We start from the raw sequence: 18,728 nt of genomic DNA, 5'->3' as shown, positions 1-18,728 counted from the left end.
GTTTACATAAATTGATCTATGTTGTGATAAACAGGTAAACACACAATGTGTAAATGCCCTTACCGGGATTCGAACCCAGAACCTCCATCTTCATAGGCCATGTCACTAATGTCAGTATGGACTAGGCTAGAGGTCATTAAATTAAACATAGGTAATAATAAATTAATTGCTAAATTCAAATTTCAATAGATATACCTATATTTATGGTATGTGTAGAAGCTGAAGAAAAAAACAATCAAAACCCAATAAAGCCACATTTTATTTTCAAATCCACCATTGTTCTAAAAATCTATCAAATCACTTGGCCGTATTAACAATCCAGTGAGTATAGGCCGAGACCCTGGTGCTCAGGCTGGGGTAGCGCCTCTCCCCGCAGCGGTAGCTGTACGCAGCCACCCCCACCAGCACGTTGTTAGCCGCGTGCACGACCGGCCCGCCATAGTCCGAGCCGCAGAACTCCCCGTTCGCACGTCCCGTGCACAACATGCCTTCAGTCACGTTTAGCCCTTCGTAGCCTAGTAGGGCTTTGCAGTACGAGTGGTTGACGACGTTCTGCTGCACGTAGCGGAGAGTGTTCCGGAGTTCTGCGGACACCTGGAATATTATTGATTACATAGAGCGCATTGATTGAAAATTGAAACTTGGCAAATGGCTGACCTATGCATAAATTTATGAAACTTCAAGCTTGGAAGCGAAACGGTTCTTGAGCTGTTGGTTCGGTTTCAACTCTTGAGTTGAAATGACCAGAAAGTGCAACTGCACCTCAAAATTTCTTTCTTTCTCAGTGGCTGTTGATCAAATCTGTAATTATCATTGAAATTTTTAATGGATATTAATTAATTTGCCATATCACGACTACCGCTAACACTGTACCGTTGTTCCCCACGTAATATTTGGCTTCAGCTAATACAAGTATAGCGATAGCGGCAAGAGAAACTCATCCTATTACCAACACAGCATCATTGTCTGACACTGACACTTTATAGTTGGCCCCAGCTACAGCAATAGGCTGCACGACGGGCGAGCACAGCGAAGTCATCCAGTGTGGCTACAACCAGTTTGGCACTGACATAAACGCTATCGAGAACGTAACTTACTTTCTATGCATCTCGCTCGTAGGTACTCGCATATTAGTGCGAGCGAGATGTATAGAAAGTAAATTACGTAAACGTTAGCGTAAAATTATGTCAGTTTTGACACTGTCACGAGTACTGCAGTCCTGTAGTTGTAGGTCGGTTGGAGGTTGATCAGGCGACAAGTAAATACGTCAGTGTAAGTGAAACTAATACACTTACAGTCTGATTCTGTCCCCATCCTATCACCAACACAGAATCATTATCTGTCACGTTATAGTTGGCCCCAGCTATAGCGACTGGCTGCACAGCTGCTGAGTACGTCAGCGTGGCTACCCGCAGCACAGCAATGTCGGCCTGCAGAGTTCGGTAGTTGTAGCTCGGATGAAGTGTGATCAGGAGCACGGAGACGACGGAACCGCCGGCGTTGGGCTGGGCCGAGCCCGCGCGGACGCGGTACTGCGATACTGGGTTTGGTCTGAAAATACATGGACGTCAGTCAAGCGTCTATCGTGGTAGATACTTAAGCTAAAATTTTATAGGGAGGTGTAAATTGTTGAAACAGTAACAGACATTATTGTACCCGAAATAAGTACCTAAGAAACGCAATGCTATGATTCTATTATCTTGCTATTGTGCTTTAATGGCTACTCGCCGCCGCCACCAAGGAGTTTGAGGCTACCCTGTTTGGATGATGGCACCTCAGATTAACAGCGTTATTGTTACTTACCTCCCCTGGTTATCGAAGCAGCTGGCAGCCGATAGTACTGCATTGGGGGTTAGCACTGACCCGCCGCACACCTGCCGGAAATACCCGATCGGGCCGTACAAGATGGCGGCGGTGAACGGGAAACGCTGAATGGCCGCCGAGGAGTTTGAAGATACGCGTGGTTGGATGATGGCTCCTAAACGGGATCGTGAAACAACGCGTTAGTAACGCGTTAGTGATGTTAGTAAGTGCTCGGTCGAATATTTTAGATTTCAAATTTTTAAGGCATAAAATATGTACATTAGTATATACATATTTTATGCCTTAAAAATTTGAAAAGTGTGAATAGAATCACAATATAAGTAATATATTATCATGAATATTGTAAAGCAAACTTACTTTTACATACCTACTTACCTACCGTGAAAAATTTGCCCAGGCGGTAAATGTCGCTTAGTACGAGTCTCGAGTAGTTGAGTAATATTTCTTATATTCACTAAACATTTATATTAAGCATGTTGAATATCCAGAAACTAACCGTTTTATCCGTTAATAGGTACTTAATTTATTTATGATTTTTCAGTAAGTAGGTATATTAAGTCCAGTTTCAGTAAGTAAGTTAATTTCAGTGAGTAATTTATCTGTCGTGACAAAAATTAACAGTTTTTCGATACCTATTGTAAATTATAAAAACAATGGTACAAACCAAAGCCTAACCCCAGGAAAATAGTGGTAAAAATAAAATGCGCAAACATCTTGTCCGTCAGTCGGTCCCGAGTGCCGAGTCAAATGTAACAATGCCTGAACGCTGCTTGTCTTTGACTATTTGTATCATAATATTCAATAACTGGAGTGCTTTATTGAGTGTTCCTCAAATCAAGTTTAATCATAGTTTAATCCTATATCTAATCAGAAATAATACAAGGAACGTTGTTTGTCGGAACGTTGAATGCGTTTATCCAGACATCAATGATGGAAATTTATAAAGTTGTTTTTCGATACCTACGTATGTAGTATGCAGTTATTTAAAACGTATCAGCGACATACCTACCTATATTACTAAGTTGTCGGAAAAAAATCGTGTTTAGCGATAAAGCTGCCTGTTGTATCCTTTATATCTTTAAGTAATTACTTAATTTGTCGACAGAGGGATGGTTCAGTCAAATTTCCATTTTCCAAATAAATAAGGAGCCTCATCTTGTTAGTTTTTAGGTTTCCGTATCCAAATGGTAAAAACGGGACCCTATTAATTACTAAAACTCCGCTCTCCCTCTGTCTGTCACGAGGCTGTATCTCATGAACCGTGATAGCTAGACGGTTGAAATTTTCACAGATGATGTATTTTTGTTGCCGCTATAACAACAAATACTGAAAAGTACGGAACCCTCGGTGGGCGAGTCCGACTCGCACTTGTCCGGTTTTTTAATTAAACTAAACCGAACTTTAAATGAATAACACTCGTTGCTGTTTCAAATAGCAAATGTTACATTGTCGCATAAATATATTGTAAAGGATAGGATCGCTATATATAGGTACATATACAATTTTAAAAATCTGGCGACGAATTTGATGTTTTGCTAGTCTTTTAGAATTCCAGAGTTTTCCGTCAAATATCTACTCGAGTGTCCACCGATAATGGTTGTTATCGCGCTTTAGGAGCACTTCAGTGTTATTTATTTATAGGTATTTCCCTTAATTATCGACAAATGTAATTACTTACATTACTCACAAGAGAACGTCATTAATTATCAGGAGCCTGATTCCAACAATATGTAGGTAGAGGTACAGTCGAGTTTAAAAACATCTTTAAAAGCCAATAAAGTAAAGATGTTTGTGAGCTCGACCTTACAGCCTGCAATATTTTACAAAACCAGTCAGTCACCTACTCTTTTTGGAATGTTAAAAGTAATTTTATTGTGCTATTGCTATGAAATTAGTAGTATGACAACCCATTCTGTGACGTCATAGTATCCAACTCCTTTGGTTTCGTTAAAATTATAATAATTAAGTACGAGCACAAAAACATATTTGGGTTGTTTTTTTGTCTACTTTCGTATATTTCATTTTATTAGCGCTGTGAAAACATTTAATTTATCTATACCGGGTGTTTCCTGTAACAGGAGCATTAAATTAAACTGGAGGCTGTACACCTCAAACTGACCAACATTAGTTCAGAAACTTTTAAAAATAACTTGTGTTTTGATTTTTATTACACTTTAAAGTTTATTCTAAGACGCAATGTATTGCAAAATTTGTTATGTTTAAAGGGTGACAAGCAACGTCAAACACACAGATGGCAGCGTACATTGAAAATAATATTTAAATAGTATGAAAAAGGTATAATCTAAAAATTTCATAATTTTAAAAAGTTGCTGAACAAATGTTGGTCAGTTTGAGGAGTACAGCCTACAGCTTAATTTATTGCTCCTGTTACAGAAAACACCCGGTATATGATATCTACGAGAATGTACCTATATATAGCGTATTTATAGCTGATTTGATTTGTTGTAAGTACACTACCCTATTTCGTTTCATTTATTTTAAGTACTTAGGTCCATATATTTACACTTGAGCCAAGAATTTGTATACAAAATAGTTTTCTGATGAAATAATTTATTTGCATTGTGTTTATATTATCATTTATCACAGTTAAATATATTCAAAAACATACATAAAGTGGCAGAGAAGTCTGAGCCGGCTCTATAATGATCCAAAAGTAAGAAGAGTACCTATAATGACAGCAGTTTGTAAAAATATATTTTTCTAAGCATATTTCATATTCAGTTGTAAACATATGATTAAGAAGGCATGGAGTCACATAAATAACTTTAAGTCGAATTAAATAATATACTTTTTATATATATACCTACGGTAACACCGCGTTGCATCATAAAATACACAGGCGCTTCAGGCGTAATTTAACGACAAGAATCCATCTTCTTTTTGACGCAAAGTTTAAATTCTATTGACAGATTTTTGTGGACTGAATCGTTTTCCCTAAATGACGTCCTAATGGGGTTGGCAATTAACTGTCAAAGGTTTGCAGAGATGGCACCATCATAGCTTGCCCCTTTATCTATGAGATTTGGCTTAAAGCGCTGGCATCCAGGGTATTAAAAAAATAACAATTTGACACCATTCTAGGGATTGACAGGGCAAGCTATGCTGGCGCCATCTGCTAAACACTACGACAGGCCAACCCTATTATCTTAAGGGCCTGTCAGTTGTTCGGAACTGTCAAATATATGTTCTGATATCGTCCGGCGGACGGATAATCAGTGGGCCCCTTTATGAAATACACGCCCGCAGCTGTCAGTTTACTCTTTCTAATGCCGGGTCTATTCGGATATGATTAAGCTGGTAGGGGCGGCTTCTCCTGCTCAGGGTATTTGTTCTTCCTGAAGCTATCGCGGACGCCAGCGGCGGTCTCGGCGGCCCAACGGCGGTTGCGTTTGAAGATAAACACGCCTACCAGCGCTACCAGTGTCACAGCCAGCACCACGTATATCCACCAAGTCACCGGGCGATCTGGAATGAGAAAGGAAAATTGATGAATGAGTGACTTCTGGCTACACTCTATAAGAGATTGCCAAGTGGGTCGGTTCATTGACAGCAACAAACCATCTGTCCCCGTATTGTACCGTATGGTATTGTATGGGAAGTATCATGGTTCTTTTTTGAGTCACGTTGACTAGTCCGTCGATTATAATTGGTGCAACTGGCCCTTAGTTTACCACGGCAGCCAGGCTAATCGGAGAGCTATCTTAATCCTTAATCAGCCCTATGGCTTATCTCTAACATCATTATACTGTCGTTTACTATAAAGTAAGGTAAAGAACATGCAGAGACAGCTTGTGACAGATATTATCTGTAGGTGGCATTTCGATAGTGTGGTCTGTTGACTGTGCCAGCTCCGTGTCCTAGCCTCGGACCTTGGCCACCACGGTCCAGGGATGCTCCGGAATTGTGGGCGATGCCACGCGGATTTTGCAATGGCCCTGGATGAGAGAACTGCTGTCAGCCAGTAATCTATCACGTTCTCAGAGGTGACACTATTTACCTGGAGGGGGCATCTCAATACTGTGGTTAGTAGACTGTGCCAGTTCTGTGTCCTGGCCTTGGACCTTGGCCACTACTGTCCAGGGATGATGCTCCAGAATTGTGGGCGATGCCACGCGTATCTTGCAATGACCCTGGCTGAGAGAACTGCTGTCGGTGTAACCGGCTGGTACATTCTCAGAAGTGAATCCTGGAGGTAATAAGATTATGAGAATGAGTTACAGTTCTGTTAAAGTAGCGATTTAATTGAATAGGTGTTTTAATTAGACCGCCTATATCGTATTTGAGTATCGCGACAAGCGAAGTCCATTTCGAAGCAGTCCGCATTCGATTTGAAGAGACAAATCGCTTAGAACAAATTGGTTAATATGCTCTATATCCTAGTGACGCCCGGCGATGGAACGGAAAAGGTGGAATTAAGTCGTGCAATTCTTGTGTAGGTCCACTTTCCTAAATGAATTCAATAGAACACCAGCGACTCGACGACGGCGTAAGCCTCATATCATATCATAACATACCTTGTCCGTCAATGCGGACGAATCTGCAGTAGTCAAGCGCAGGATTTCCATTGACTATTCCCTCTATCACCAACTCGTTGCCTTCCACGAACTGGCTAGCGGATATCGGTTCTGAAATGAATAATAACTTCAGCTTGATTGTTTTGCAGTCACTATATACCTACAGGACAAAGTATCTGACAACGCTCCTACTGAACTATCTAGTGGCAATTGTAATATGTTATTACTAAGAGCTCTTGCCCACTGACGTCCAGTTTTTTGCGGGATACGGTTTTCTGCAGGATTCCGTTTTAGTAGTATACGTGCTAATATAGGAACGTTCACACGAGCATTCTGTTTGTGGGATACTGCACGCATACTACAGAAAACTGGATCCTCCAGAAAACCGTACCCGCAAAAAACTGGACGTCAGTGGGAAAGCAACCTAAGACATCTGGAGTTTTGAATGATTCACGGTTAGTTTCACTAGACTTAAATTGACCGGGATATAGACCGTGATTACCTTTTGTATTATACTGTACCTTTTGTATTTTACTGCGTCGAAATATCGGGAGCTCACAAATAATACAAAAGGTAATCACGGTCTATATCCCGGTCAATATAAGTCTACTAAGACATCTGACTCTGTTCATCGCACGCTTTCCTCTTACACCCAAATTTTCTAACGAAATTGCCTGTAGTCATGTCCCATATAAAAAGTTTCTTTTAAAGGAAGATCACAGAATCTTATCAAGTAATTGTTTTCCATCATGGAAAAAGAGCCAGGAGCGTTAACTATACCTTGCACTTCAATGGAAAACTGCACGCGCTGTTCATCCTCGCTGCTGTCTGGTAAGCCGACGTGGCAGCTCCAAGTACCGCTATCGGTAGCTAGGAGCGAAGGGAAGCGCACGCCGCACTCTCCTGCCTCCAAGCTGGCTCCGACGTACTCCATGGAAGAAGAAGTCATACCTAGAATGCAAGAGGTCATAGATGTGTCAAAATCCCGAATACCTATGGTTATAATCATGGAGACTATATAAAGGAGCCAAATCTCTATGTATGAAAAGTGTCCATCAAAAAACAGTAATGAGGCGGCGCCACCAAGCCACCATTCACCGAAATACTACCAAAAACAACCTACGTAATTTGGTCGGGTTATTTATTGCCTTATGTCCCAGAGCCTAACTAGCGCCACCGGAGAGATTAGGAACTATTATTTAAAGCTAAAAGCGATCACTTTTGCAACAATTCTGCCTTAAGAGTTTGGCATCCTTTCTATATCATCCATAGTTATAATGGTGAATGTACACTATAGGTACATAAGTCAATCCGACATTTTTTCTTAAATTTTTGTAAGAGGGCTGAAAAAATACTGTGGTTACTAGGTTACTTGAAACTTTTCAAAGTATTCTTATCATCTGACATGACGACAATTGTTCATCGATGACGAAAACACCAGGTCGAACAGTCAGATGGCACTCTCTTTTGAAAAAAACTGGTATCTGAACTTCATTATGTTGCAACTGAGAATGCAACAAAATGAGAAAGAAGATAGCAATATTCTGGGACAAAGTGGTCATTACATCAGAATTATGTTTCTATTATATTGACCTCCGTTACAATAAAAGGAAAAAATAAGTCTCATTGACTAGGACGACCCTCATAGGTATCATAAGGTATGTCATAGGTACACAACACAACCATCAAACACCTAACAGGTTCTTAATAGTTGTTAGTTAGCTACGTTGCACCTGATTCTTATTCGCATAGATAACGTGTCGTTTATATCTTGCACTAATTACACAAAATAATGATACAATAAGATAATTATATTTGTATAAGAGTAATAAAATACTTACCAGGCCTTACATTGAAGATATTTCCGTTTCTGGCTCGGAAATAGCAATAACGTATGGCGGACTGGATCGAGCAGGACATAGTCAAACTGTCTCCCTCATTCACCACCTGATCCTTGGTCTGACTGGTCAGAGTAGGAACTATAAGAAGAAGAAAGATTTATTACCAGCCAAATAATTAGACCTCTGTAGAATAAGAACCATTAAGAGTTCTTAGTTATGTTCTATAAATTTAATAACTTGTAATCTATAATCTTTTTCTGTGTTTCAACAGCCATACTGAAATTACTGAACCATATTAATACCTTAATAAGGTTGATTTTTGTTTAATTATATTTTAGAAATGAGTGAGTTTTGGTAGTCACCTGACGAAATATGGTTGTTAGATTGTAGGCTACAAGCCTTATAAACTCTGCCATGGTGACGTTGCTAAGTAGGTATAACAAATATTATGTGTATCACACTTTCTTGTATCACAATCATTAAGCGCCACTTGCACCATCCCAGTAACCCAGGGTTAACCGGTTAAACCGTTAACCCAGTGTCAAATTTTTGACCGGTTAACCCCGGGTTAGTGAATGGTTCAAGAGGCCCTGATAGTCATTCGTAGTCATCCAGAGTATCTAGACAATACACAGAAGCAAACAAACAGAAATTAAAATTCCTTAAAGACCGACCTGAGATAACAGATGCCGCTATATCAGGGTCTTGCATGGCCCAGGGGCACAGCACGGAGAGATGGCCGAAGTAGGTATCCGAAGTGGTTTGGAGGTCGCAGCGCCACAGGCCCAGGTCTGAAGTCAGGGGTCCGTTGATATCTATGCCACAGCTCTGTACACCGGCTATAGAGCTAAGAAAACATTACAAGTAGTAAATATGCGATAATAAGAAGTTAATGAATAGTTGCCAATTTGATTTTAATATCAAATGTACGAAATATCATTTGATATTTATACCAGTCGCTTTTCGGTGAAGAAAAACATCGTGAGGAAACCGAAATAATCCCAACAAGGCCTAGTTTCCCCTCTGGGTTGGAAGGTGAGATGGCAGTCGCTTTTCCCCAGCGGACCCCAGGCTCCCAAGAGCCGTGGCAAAATGCCGGGACACCGCGAGGAAGATGATGATGAGTTGCCAATTTGATTTTAATAATCCGGCCAGACTTAGAAATTGATAGAAAAATGTAGTATTTTTTTAACCTTAAATATTACTGCTAGTTTAATTATTTCTTGCCTTTGAATGAAACCTTTCCAACATTGCCAGATTCATCGTAGAAACACACACCTTTCGATGAAGTTGTATTGGTCCTCAGAGTCCTTGGCGGGTCTGTAGGATCAGAAAACCACCAGGTAACCAGAAGGATCTCTAAACACGCAGACTGTGGCCACCTCAGCGCTCATCATCGAGCAGGTGAGCTTTTCTAGAATCTTCTACTGTTGCACGCTTGTTGACACCATGGACTTGGAGTCTGTGGCTGTCTCTTAAATGAAACCTTTACGACTTTAGCAGGTTCATCGTAGTAAAACATACCTTTCAAAAAAGCTGTATCGGTCCTCAGAGACGCCTTGGCGAGCCTGTAGCAACCGACCAGAGGGGTCTCTAAACACGCAGGCTGTGACTACCTCAGCGCTCGCCATAAAGCACGAAAGCTTTATTAGAGGCTTGTCTTGCTGTACGCTCGTTGATACCGTGGGTTTGGAGTCTGCAATTTTCGGAAAATTGATTCTATTATAGTAAGAAACCTTAGAGAGCCAACGCCAAGGGGCTTCTGTTTTATGAATTATTATCATTTCATTCGACTCTCGATTTAGGGATGACTCACGTTAGACCGGGCCGTGTCCGGGCCGGAGCCTCCGGCGCTTTGTTTTCTATGGAAAGCATCACGTGATCACCTGTCATGTCATAGAAAAGTGAGCGCCGGAAGCTCCGGCTTGGACACGGCCCGGTCTAACGTGAGTCATCCTTTAGCATACACTCGCAGTTTTAAAGAAGACAGCAGAACCAACTTTGTGGTTTCTTGAACTGTGCGCGTTGGTTCCCATTTATTTTTGTAAACATAAATAACACGCAATTATCACGACCGTGACCTTCATTTTATGTTGTACCAATTTTGCTAATTTCACATACAAAATGCCATCAGATCACAATCAGGAATCGAAATTGCTTTAGATAATAACGGAAGTAATCATGATGACAATAATATTATTGTCAATATCGTAAGGGTCATTTAGACCATTAGTTACATAGGTGGGAAATATACAATACTTACTTATTTATTTGTATAATTTTTAATTCATTTATTTATTAAGTCAATTAATTTATTTATTTACATACAAGATATATACAGTGGTACTACGTAAACGAAATTAATAACTAGCTTAAATCTAAAATAGGCCCTTTTATTAAGTTGATATTGTATGTGTATTATCTTGTGAGCGTTTTGGGGTCAACTGTAAGCCCGCAAGAGTTTTTTTACAAATAAAATAAAATAAATAAATAGGTTCGTAATAGGTCCCATACTAGACCAGCAGAAGTAACCTAGGCAATGCTCTAATGACGTTCAAAGTTTAAACACAAAGGCTGCTGGTTTAGTTAGGTCACGGTCAGTTGTATACCTTCCAATGGTGAAGATGATATAATAATGCTCGAGGACTGGTCAGGATACACTAACCTGCAGAAGTAACCTGTACAGTAAAACTCTCCTGTACAGCCAACACATTATTCTCCTGAATTATGCTCATGGTCCACACTCCACTGTGCTGCTCCGTGACCCGGTCGACGTTAACCCTGCACGGCCCGAAGTCATCGAAGGCGATGCTGCCAGAGGGGTTGGTGAGCTGGCAGTGGACGGCGGAGTCCGGTCCAACGACCAGGTCGGTTAGGCCGCTGTTCAATTCCCAAATTTGGTTTTGGGCGTTAGCTGAAAGTATATTGTGCAATAAAAGAGCAAAGATGGTTTTTGCTACACGTGAACATTTTTCATACCGACAATGTAGATGATTTTACAATTAATATAATTTTCACCAAACCAGCTGGCAAAGGCTCAATTGTTTGTTCAACAACTGATAAGAAAGTTGCATTTTGTTCACATGCGAGGCAAAGTAATCAAATGCAAATTTTGAGTTGTTTTCTGTTATTTGCTGGTAAAATTGACTTTTAAAAGATGATTTTGAATCATAAATATTTAATAACATTCATTTTGAATCGATTTGCTCTGATCTTGTTTGATATGACACTTAGTATTTTCCTTGTGCTGGTGTGGTGAAAATTTTTGTGTTTCACTCGGGGATAATTTTTTTTAACCCTAAACTCAAGATTCCACTTTTCAATTTTGGAATTTTCGCTTGCTCGGATATAAATATTAGCACGAGAGGTTATACAACAACTTTGCCCCCTTGTAAAACAAATAACTATTAAAATCTCAATTTCAAAAGTATGAAGTGCAACTAACTTCGGACTTGTGTGGTATTTAAGTATACAACTTTTTACCCTAGCAGCTAATACAATTATTAAGTAGATGAAAATAATAATAATAAGAATTCAATTTAACTCTTTGTTTCTTTACTAAGTACTTATATCAAAAAGTTTGCATTAAACGTTGAACTATAAAAACCGTTTAAAAACAGCAAGCTGGTAAAATACAATTTTTCCCAACAAGCATGAGCTGTTAAGGTAAAATTTGATAAAAAAAGAATTAAGTACGTGAAACTCGCTTTGACAACTCTGGACACCACAAAAAAATCAAACTTCAACTTTCAGCTCTTCCAAATACGACACGACAGATGTCACAAGAAACAATCCTTGTTTGGAGTGGATTGGACACCGGCTGTAAACTAACCATTGTTGACGAACGCAGCCGCGCACAGGAGTATGAACCACCGCATTTTGTTGTAGTTTCACTACTGACTGCCACGCTGAATTCGATGCTGACAGTTTTTATACAAACAATTATAGCTTAACAAACAATCTTAGGCTCCGGGCTCAGTGCTAGCGAAAGCAGAGCGTTAAGCGATTTAGCTTACCTACTATTTAGGTACTTATTGCAAATGACACACATAACAACACATAACATAAGAAGAGAATTAAACACGCAGGTGAAATAATGGACATGTATACTTCCATTGAAATATCGGTGATTTTGACACAAAGCATAAGAAATATTTCAGCCTGGATAGAAGGTATTCTCTGAAAATTAAGAATCGATTAATTGACTATTCATAAATAAAAGCATCTCTATTGTACCTCCGTATTGATTATTCACTACCTCTCGAATACCGCAGTTCTTCAGGTAAGAAATGTAGGAGAATAGTTTGTTTGCAATTTCAACGATAGTCAAAACAAACGCGTTCCGATCGCTGTTTTAGCAATTTCTAGGGTTCCGTACCCAAAGGGTAAAAACGGAACCCTATTACTAAGACTCCTCTGTCCGTCTGTCCGTCTGTCTGTCACCAGGCTGTATCTCATCAACCGTTAGCATTAGCTAGACAGTTGAAATTTTCACAGATGATGTATTTCTCTTGCCGCTATAACAACAAATACTAAAAAGTACGGAACCCTCGGTGGGCGAGTCCGACTCGCACTTGTCCGGTCTTTTTTTATTACCTACTTAACGTTTTCTGTATTAATGGAAGGGCTTGTGTGGTGAAGGAAAACATCGTGAGGAAACCGGAGTTTTCTTGTTGAGGCCTAGTTAACACTGAGTTGGAAGGTCAGATGGCACACGCTTTCATAAAAAGTTGTTCCTCTTCTAATTTTTGGGATTAGGTTGGCGAGCGGGCCAAAATGCCTTATTCCTATAAAGATAGCATATGATCTGTGGCACAGCGTTAGCATTAAGTATGGATAATTCTAGCTGGATGGTTCTCATTAGCTGAATTATTCAGCGATTTGTTGTATAGAAATACCTTTCGTAGGTTAATAACTATTAAAATATTATAATCTACTTATCGGTGGCTGTGAGTATAGTCACGTACCGATTATCTCACGATTATCTCAATTATCTCTCATTAGTCTACAACTCTACACCCGGTCGTTGACACACTCGCTTTTCGTCCTAAACCTGAAGAGACAGCACGACTCGTAGTAAGTACTAAGTAGTTTTAACACAGAGGAGCGGCCCAAAGGGTTTAATGAGAGTCGACAAATATGGTGCAAGCTAAACCGCCTGAGGACTGGGTTCGGTAACTGTTCCTACCTTTGGCACAAGTGGGGATGGAGCGAGTATGCGGCGTGCGAGTGTAGAAATTTGCAACAGTATTCGAGTGCCCCCTCACCAAATACAACGGACCTGCTGAAGACTTCAAAAATCTGACGAACAATGCGAGTTTATATCTGCTTACTTGTAAATTTTGAATCTTTATTGTATTTTTTGTAACCAGTGTGTAACCGCCATACGATAAATAAATAAATAGTGCAGTAGTAGGTCCAGTAGTACTGAACCCGTTATGCGTCTTTTAGATCCTGTTACCATAAATGGGGCATTTTCTATGAAAAGGGACCTTATTGTCGATGGCGCTTACGCCGCACAGCGTCGCGCGGCATTGTATTTATATCGGAGCATCGTTTATAATGGCGTAAGCGCCATCGATAATAAGGTCCCTTTTTATAGGAAATACCACAAATCATGTAGAAGTTTCGGTGACTGCCGAGTTCTTCCAGCCGGAAATGCCGTAAATAAGCAGGTAGGCTAGTGGTTCAATTTTGGAATCATTCGCTTGCTCGGGTATCAACATTAGCACTTGGGGTTAAGAAACAGATTTGCCCCCTTGTGTGTTGTTTTACAAATAACTATTGCCTTTGAATTAATAGGGATGTACCTACCTCTATTCTACTGCAAAGTATGCATGCCTTCTCTGATGAAAATCCACATATCATTTGTTAGGCGGATTTGTAGCGAATTTCAAGGAGTAGGTACCGTTGTGTTAAACAAGTATACAAATTCCTTTGATCGACATTAATTTCTCCACCTTCTAATGAGATGCTACTATTGGGACAGTTTTGCACCTGACATGTACAAAATTTTGGGATTTAGGATTAAACTCCATTATTCCGTTTATATGACAAAGATTAGCACTTATCAGTTTATAATTTCCAAATTGTCACGAAAATCAAGTAGATATTTCTTTTGATAACAAAGATAACAAACAGTTAACTAATGTACCTATATATTGTAAGTGTAGTAGGGGCGTGTGCTAGAGCAGTAAAAATGTTAGTTTTAGTGTTAATTAGTCTGCTGCTCATAGGTGCTGATACCAGAGGTAAGGTTTACAATATTATATTGCTGCAGTGGTAAATGACCAAATAAGGGATGTCATTGTCAAGTTCCCTGATCAAATAAGTGACGGATATTCTTATCGCGGTAGCGTAAATCTGCAGAAAAATTTATCAAGAAAATTTGCAGTAGTATCGCCATTTGCCGCTGCTGCAATGCTGCAGCTGTAATTATGTTGGAGTCGCAATTCAAATGTAACCTTTAATTAGGCTTTTACCTCGTCAAATAAAACGCACGAATTACTTGCACGCTGGCTCGTTAATTCTGGCTTATTATCAAGCCGCTGCACACCGGGTCCGCACGCTTAGGGAATATTACGCGAAACTCTGCGCAGTTGGCGCCACTAGCACAATCTGAGGGTGAAGAAAATCGAAATTTCGTTATCTAACATCTCTGTCACTCTTGCTTATTCGGCCGATAAAGAGGCAGATAGCGAAATTTCGGATTCGCGTTTCCCGGTACGTCCTCTGTAAACAAACCGCCTTGATGCATCAATGTCATATTTTATTATCTCTGAAAACTTGTCAAAAACCTGTTAAAGGTGCAGTATGTATGTTACTAAAAAGTCTAGTGCTGCACTCTGGTGGCAGAACATTGCAGTAATATCTATTGTTTACTCGATTTCCCGCGCAAATACATGTGACATTAGATGTATAGAGTTAGACCAAGATTATATTTTAAAATATTTAAATAACACTTGCGCAGTCTGGGCTATCAGAATCGCTGTTAACTTAGCTCTAACTCTAAACCTATAAATATTCCAGTAAGCAGTCGGATAGCGGGCGGTGAGCCAGTGACCATCGAACGGTACCCTTTTGCGACGTCGCTGGTGACCAACGTCGGCGCGGGCACTTACGCGCATTCGTGCGGTGGTAGCATCCTCACTGCTAACGCCATATTGTCCGCTGCTTCGTGCTTCTACACCGATGGGGAGTAAGTACTAATGGGACAGTTAAGGATGACTCACGTTAGACCGGGCCGTGACCGGGCCGGAGCTTCCGGCGCTTACTTTTCTATGACATGACAGGTGATCACGTGATGCTTTGCATAGAAAACGAAGAGCCGGAAGCTCCGGCCCGGTCACGGCCCAGTCTAACGTGAGTCATCCTTTAGTACCCACTCACAGTGGGTCACTTTAGTCACTTATGACTCGTAGCATCCCTAGCGCAAGTGCGTTAGTTATACGTTCCTGTCAATGCCATCCCACCAAAAACATTTTCATGTAAAATGTTGCCAAGACGAAACCATAAGGCTCGCACTGTCAAACAGTTATCAGATATCTCGTAGAGCAAAGCTTCTAATTCTACAAGCCCTAACTTTACTTTACAAATTTGTGAAGTTAAGCCAGGATTACACTTGTAAGTTTTACTTACGTAAGTAGGGACAAAACTATTTGCTAGAATGAGATAACGATATTCATATCTCATTTTGTAGTATAGCTGTGTCCCTACTTACGTAAGTAAAACTTACAAGTGTAATCCTAGCCTTAGGGCTTGTAGAGTTAGAAAAGCTTGGCTCTACAAGAGATCTGATAACTTTTTGACAGTGCGAGCCTTATGGTTTCGTCTTGGCAATGGCTTGAAATTGGATTTCACTTCCTTTTGTAAGTTGCTTTCGCACTCTCCCATCTCCTAATTAAATTTAAATTTACTATTAATTCACTATTAAAAATCCTGAAATACGTATCTGGGGGCATCTTTAATACAATCTGCTTTTTACTGATTCCCTATACAAACTTCAACCCCTTTTCTCCCCTAACGCCCCTTTCAACCCCCTTTTTTGATTCGTGATTCTGGGGTTGAAAATTCTATATCCTTCCCCATAACAAAAACTATCTACATATCAAATTTCGACTAAAGGTTTAGTGGTTATTGATTCCCCATACAAAATTCCATTCCACTTTTTATTTTTTGTTTATTTAAGTTTTTGAATTTTTTTCTTGTTTATGTACTAAAACTATCATACATACCAAATCTTCATAGGCCTTGAGGAAATGTCATAGGTTTTGATGATCATCGTGAGTTGAATGAGTGAGTGAGACAGTGATGAAATCGGGGTTTTTTAGATATTAATAAAATCTAAAGTATAAGAGCAATTGAATTTTTTTATGCTTAATAAGTCCACTATTGAGATATAATATATTCCGAGAATATTGTATATTTGGAATAATCCAAACCTAAGTTATGAGGGTTCAAAAAAACGACGAAGCGCTTCGAGAAAAGATAGGTGCTATAAAATTATTGTTGATCTTTCTTCTATAACTAAGTATATAAGCGATTACTAATAATTTCTATTGTTAAGAAGACATACAATACAAGATACTTTTACTCAATCCTTACATTTAAGCGCAATTTATAAACTTAAACTACAAAATAAAGTTTGCTCCTACCTTCCATCAACATATTCACTTTCTATGGATGGTAGAGGTAACTTCACCCATTATTATTGTTGCCAGTGTGACTAAACAAGTAGCAACAACTAATATTCCAGAGCAGACCCAGCCACCTGGTGGCGCGCCCGTGTCGGCTCCACATACAGCAACAGCGGCGGCCTCACCTACATCATCAGAACCATCACAGTCAACCCCAACTTCTCTCCCACCACTCGGGACAATGACATCGCCGTGTTGAGAACCACTCTCAATATACATCTTACTCCGGGATTGGTTGAGCCTGCATCGATTTCTGGCGGAGCTTACAGTTTTTCTGACAACCAGCAAGTTTGGGCTATAGGATGGGGAGCGTTTTCAGTAAGTTTTCTTTCTTAATCGTTGAATGTTTTATATGGTCAAGCTAATTCTACGCAGATTTTGTAGTGACAGATTGTAGGAATGCTACTATAATCGTCAAATTCCTTTTAAAATATAATAATCGCGTAAAATAAGTTTTAAATTTACCTCCGACGTTTCGAGGACGGCGTTGTCCCGGTGCCTCTAATCTTAATAAAATATTGACATTAGTGAATATACTAAGGTACATAAATGCTATCCATGACTGAGAGGTCAGACGTTAGTTACACATTGGTCCTTAGAATTAACAGAACAAATATTTATTATTTCAGAGCGGAGACCCAGAGACGATATCTTCAGAGCTTCGCCACGTGCAGATCTGGACGATACCTCAGCAGACCTGCGTCAATAGATACAACGAGCTCGGCTTCACCGTCACTAGCAACATGGTCTGCGCTGGCTGGCTCGACGTCGGCGTCAGGGGACAGTGCCAGGTAATGACTTATAAGTGGATAACCTCACAAGAGAGTAATCTCACGATACCCCAACAGAGCTGCGCTAATAGATACAACGAGCTACTTCACCATCACTAGCAACATGGTCTGCGCTGGCTGGCTCGAAGTTGGCGTCAGGGGACAGTGCCGGGACTGCCAGGTAAGAACATATTAGGATAACCTTACAATACAAGAGAGTAATCTCAAGATACCCCAGCAGACCTGCACCAATCGATACAATGAGATAGGCTTCACCATCTCTAGCAACATGGTCTCCGCCGGCTGGCTAGGTCGCCACATTTTGGCGCGCTTTTTCATGTAATATCCTAGCAGAACCTATCTGTTTTTTTTCCAGGGTGATTCAGGCAGTCCCCTACTGGTGGACGGCTATATTGTGGGCGTGCACTCGTGGGTCCAGGGCTGCGCGCAGGGCTGGTACCCCAGCATCAACACGCGCCTAAATCTATACAACAACTGGGTGATCGCTGCTGCTACTGCATAGGGATATAAGTATGACTACCTTACCCAAATCAAGCAATAAAAAATACAATTTGTTATACTTTTTGCATCACTTTTCATTATGGTTCATTTTTATGTAACAGTTAAGATTTTTAGAATGAGATAAAAAAAGGCGGCAAATTTGGGTCCTGTCACGGTCGCCATGAGGTGAGGGATAGAGGGGTAGTCGAGTGAAACACAGGCGCTCTATAGAATGGTCTGTTTAGTACAAGTATACGTTTTTTTTATAACACTTTAAACTTCGCGTTTTGCACACGTAACTAATGTCATTACCGGGTCTAACGCAATAGACCCGGTAATGACATTAATTATAGGTATACGTTTTTGTTTTTATTTTTAGGGTTCCATACCTCAAAAGGAAAAAACGAAACCCTTATAGGATCACTCGTGGGTCTGTCTGTCTGTCTGTCTATGTCCTTCTGTCACAGTCTATTTTCTCCGAAACTACTGGACCAATCAAGTTGAAATTTGGTACACATACGTAAGTTTGTGACCCAAAGACGGACATGTAACATAAACAAA

General features: G+C 40.1%; 3 protein-coding genes across 3 annotated transcripts; 1 reads left to right on the top strand and 2 right to left on the bottom strand.

Annotated features, from left to right (window-relative positions):
* Positions 1–241: 241 nt before the first annotated feature.
* Positions 242–2,613, bottom strand: LOC134746798 (trypsin CFT-1-like). The gene is made up of 4 exons (XM_063681349.1): positions 2,489–2,613; positions 1,804–1,978; positions 1,296–1,551; positions 242–594 (listed from the first exon to the last, which is right to left on the bottom strand). Exons 1-4 carry the CDS (start codon positions 2,535–2,537, stop codon positions 298–300), a joined length of 777 nt encoding a protein of 258 aa, XP_063537419.1. The 5' UTR covers positions 2,538–2,613; the 3' UTR covers positions 242–297.
* A 1,765-nt stretch (positions 2,614–4,378) lies between these two features.
* Positions 4,379–12,089, bottom strand: LOC134754423 (uncharacterized). Its single transcript, XM_063690785.1, has 9 exons — positions 12,033–12,089; positions 10,866–11,114; positions 9,725–9,896; positions 8,875–9,047; positions 8,201–8,338; positions 7,140–7,310; positions 6,360–6,470; positions 5,843–6,031; positions 4,379–5,310 (listed from the first exon to the last, which is right to left on the bottom strand). The coding sequence occupies exons 1-9, from the start codon at positions 12,076–12,078 to the stop codon at positions 5,135–5,137; spliced, it is 1,425 nt and encodes a 474-aa protein (XP_063546855.1). The 5' UTR covers positions 12,079–12,089; the 3' UTR covers positions 4,379–5,134.
* Positions 12,090–14,399: 2,310 nt separating this feature from the next.
* LOC134748249 (trypsin CFT-1-like) lies at positions 14,400–18,192 on the top strand. The gene is made up of 5 exons (XM_063682984.1): positions 14,400–14,451; positions 15,230–15,398; positions 16,956–17,214; positions 17,526–17,687; positions 18,043–18,192. The coding sequence occupies exons 1-5, from the start codon at positions 14,400–14,402 to the stop codon at positions 18,187–18,189; spliced, it is 789 nt and encodes a 262-aa protein (XP_063539054.1). The 3' UTR covers positions 18,190–18,192.
* The last annotated feature ends 536 nt before the right edge of the window (positions 18,193–18,728 follow it).

This window comes from Cydia strobilella, chromosome 1 (genome assembly GCF_947568885.1).
Source record: "Cydia strobilella chromosome 1, ilCydStro3.1, whole genome shotgun sequence".
In the NCBI taxonomy this organism is placed as follows: domain Eukaryota; kingdom Metazoa; phylum Arthropoda; class Insecta; order Lepidoptera; family Tortricidae; genus Cydia; species Cydia strobilella.
Note: the sequence above shows the minus strand (reverse complement) of the source record. Positions and strands in the feature narration are given on the sequence as shown.

Excerpts from the sequence above, each read along its gene's own strand:
- LOC134746798 (XM_063681349.1), bottom strand. The coding sequence starts at position 2,537 with ATGTTTGCGCATTTTATTTTTACCACTATTTTCCTGGGGTTAGGCTTT. Across the intron at positions 1,979-2,488 it reads TTTCCTGGGGTTAGGCTTTG|GAGCCATCATCCAACCACGC; the intron begins GTTTGTACCATT and ends GATCCCGTTTAG. Across the intron at positions 595-1,295 it reads GATGGGGACAGAATCAGACT|GTGTCCGCAGAACTCCGGAA; the intron begins GTAAGTGTATTA and ends ATAATATTCCAG.
- LOC134754423 (XM_063690785.1), bottom strand. The coding sequence starts at position 12,078 with ATGCGGTGGTTCATACTCCTGTGCGCGGCTGCGTTCGTCAACAATG. Across the intron at positions 9,048-9,724 it reads CGATACAGCTTTTTTGAAAG|CTCTATAGCCGGTGTACAGA; the intron begins GTATGTTTTACT and ends ATGTTTTCTTAG. Across the intron at positions 8,339-8,874 it reads AGCGGCATCTGTTATCTCAG|TTCCTACTCTGACCAGTCAG; the intron begins GTCGGTCTTTAA and ends TTCTTCTTATAG.
- LOC134748249 (XM_063682984.1), top strand. The coding sequence starts at position 14,400 with ATGTTAGTTTTAGTGTTAATTAGTCTGCTGCTCATAGGTGCTGATACC. Across the intron at positions 14,452-15,229 it reads CATAGGTGCTGATACCAGAG|TAAGCAGTCGGATAGCGGGC; the intron begins GTAAGGTTTACA and ends TAAATATTCCAG. Across the intron at positions 17,688-18,042 it reads GCGTCAGGGGACAGTGCCAG|GGTGATTCAGGCAGTCCCCT; the intron begins GTAATGACTTAT and ends TTTTTTTTCCAG.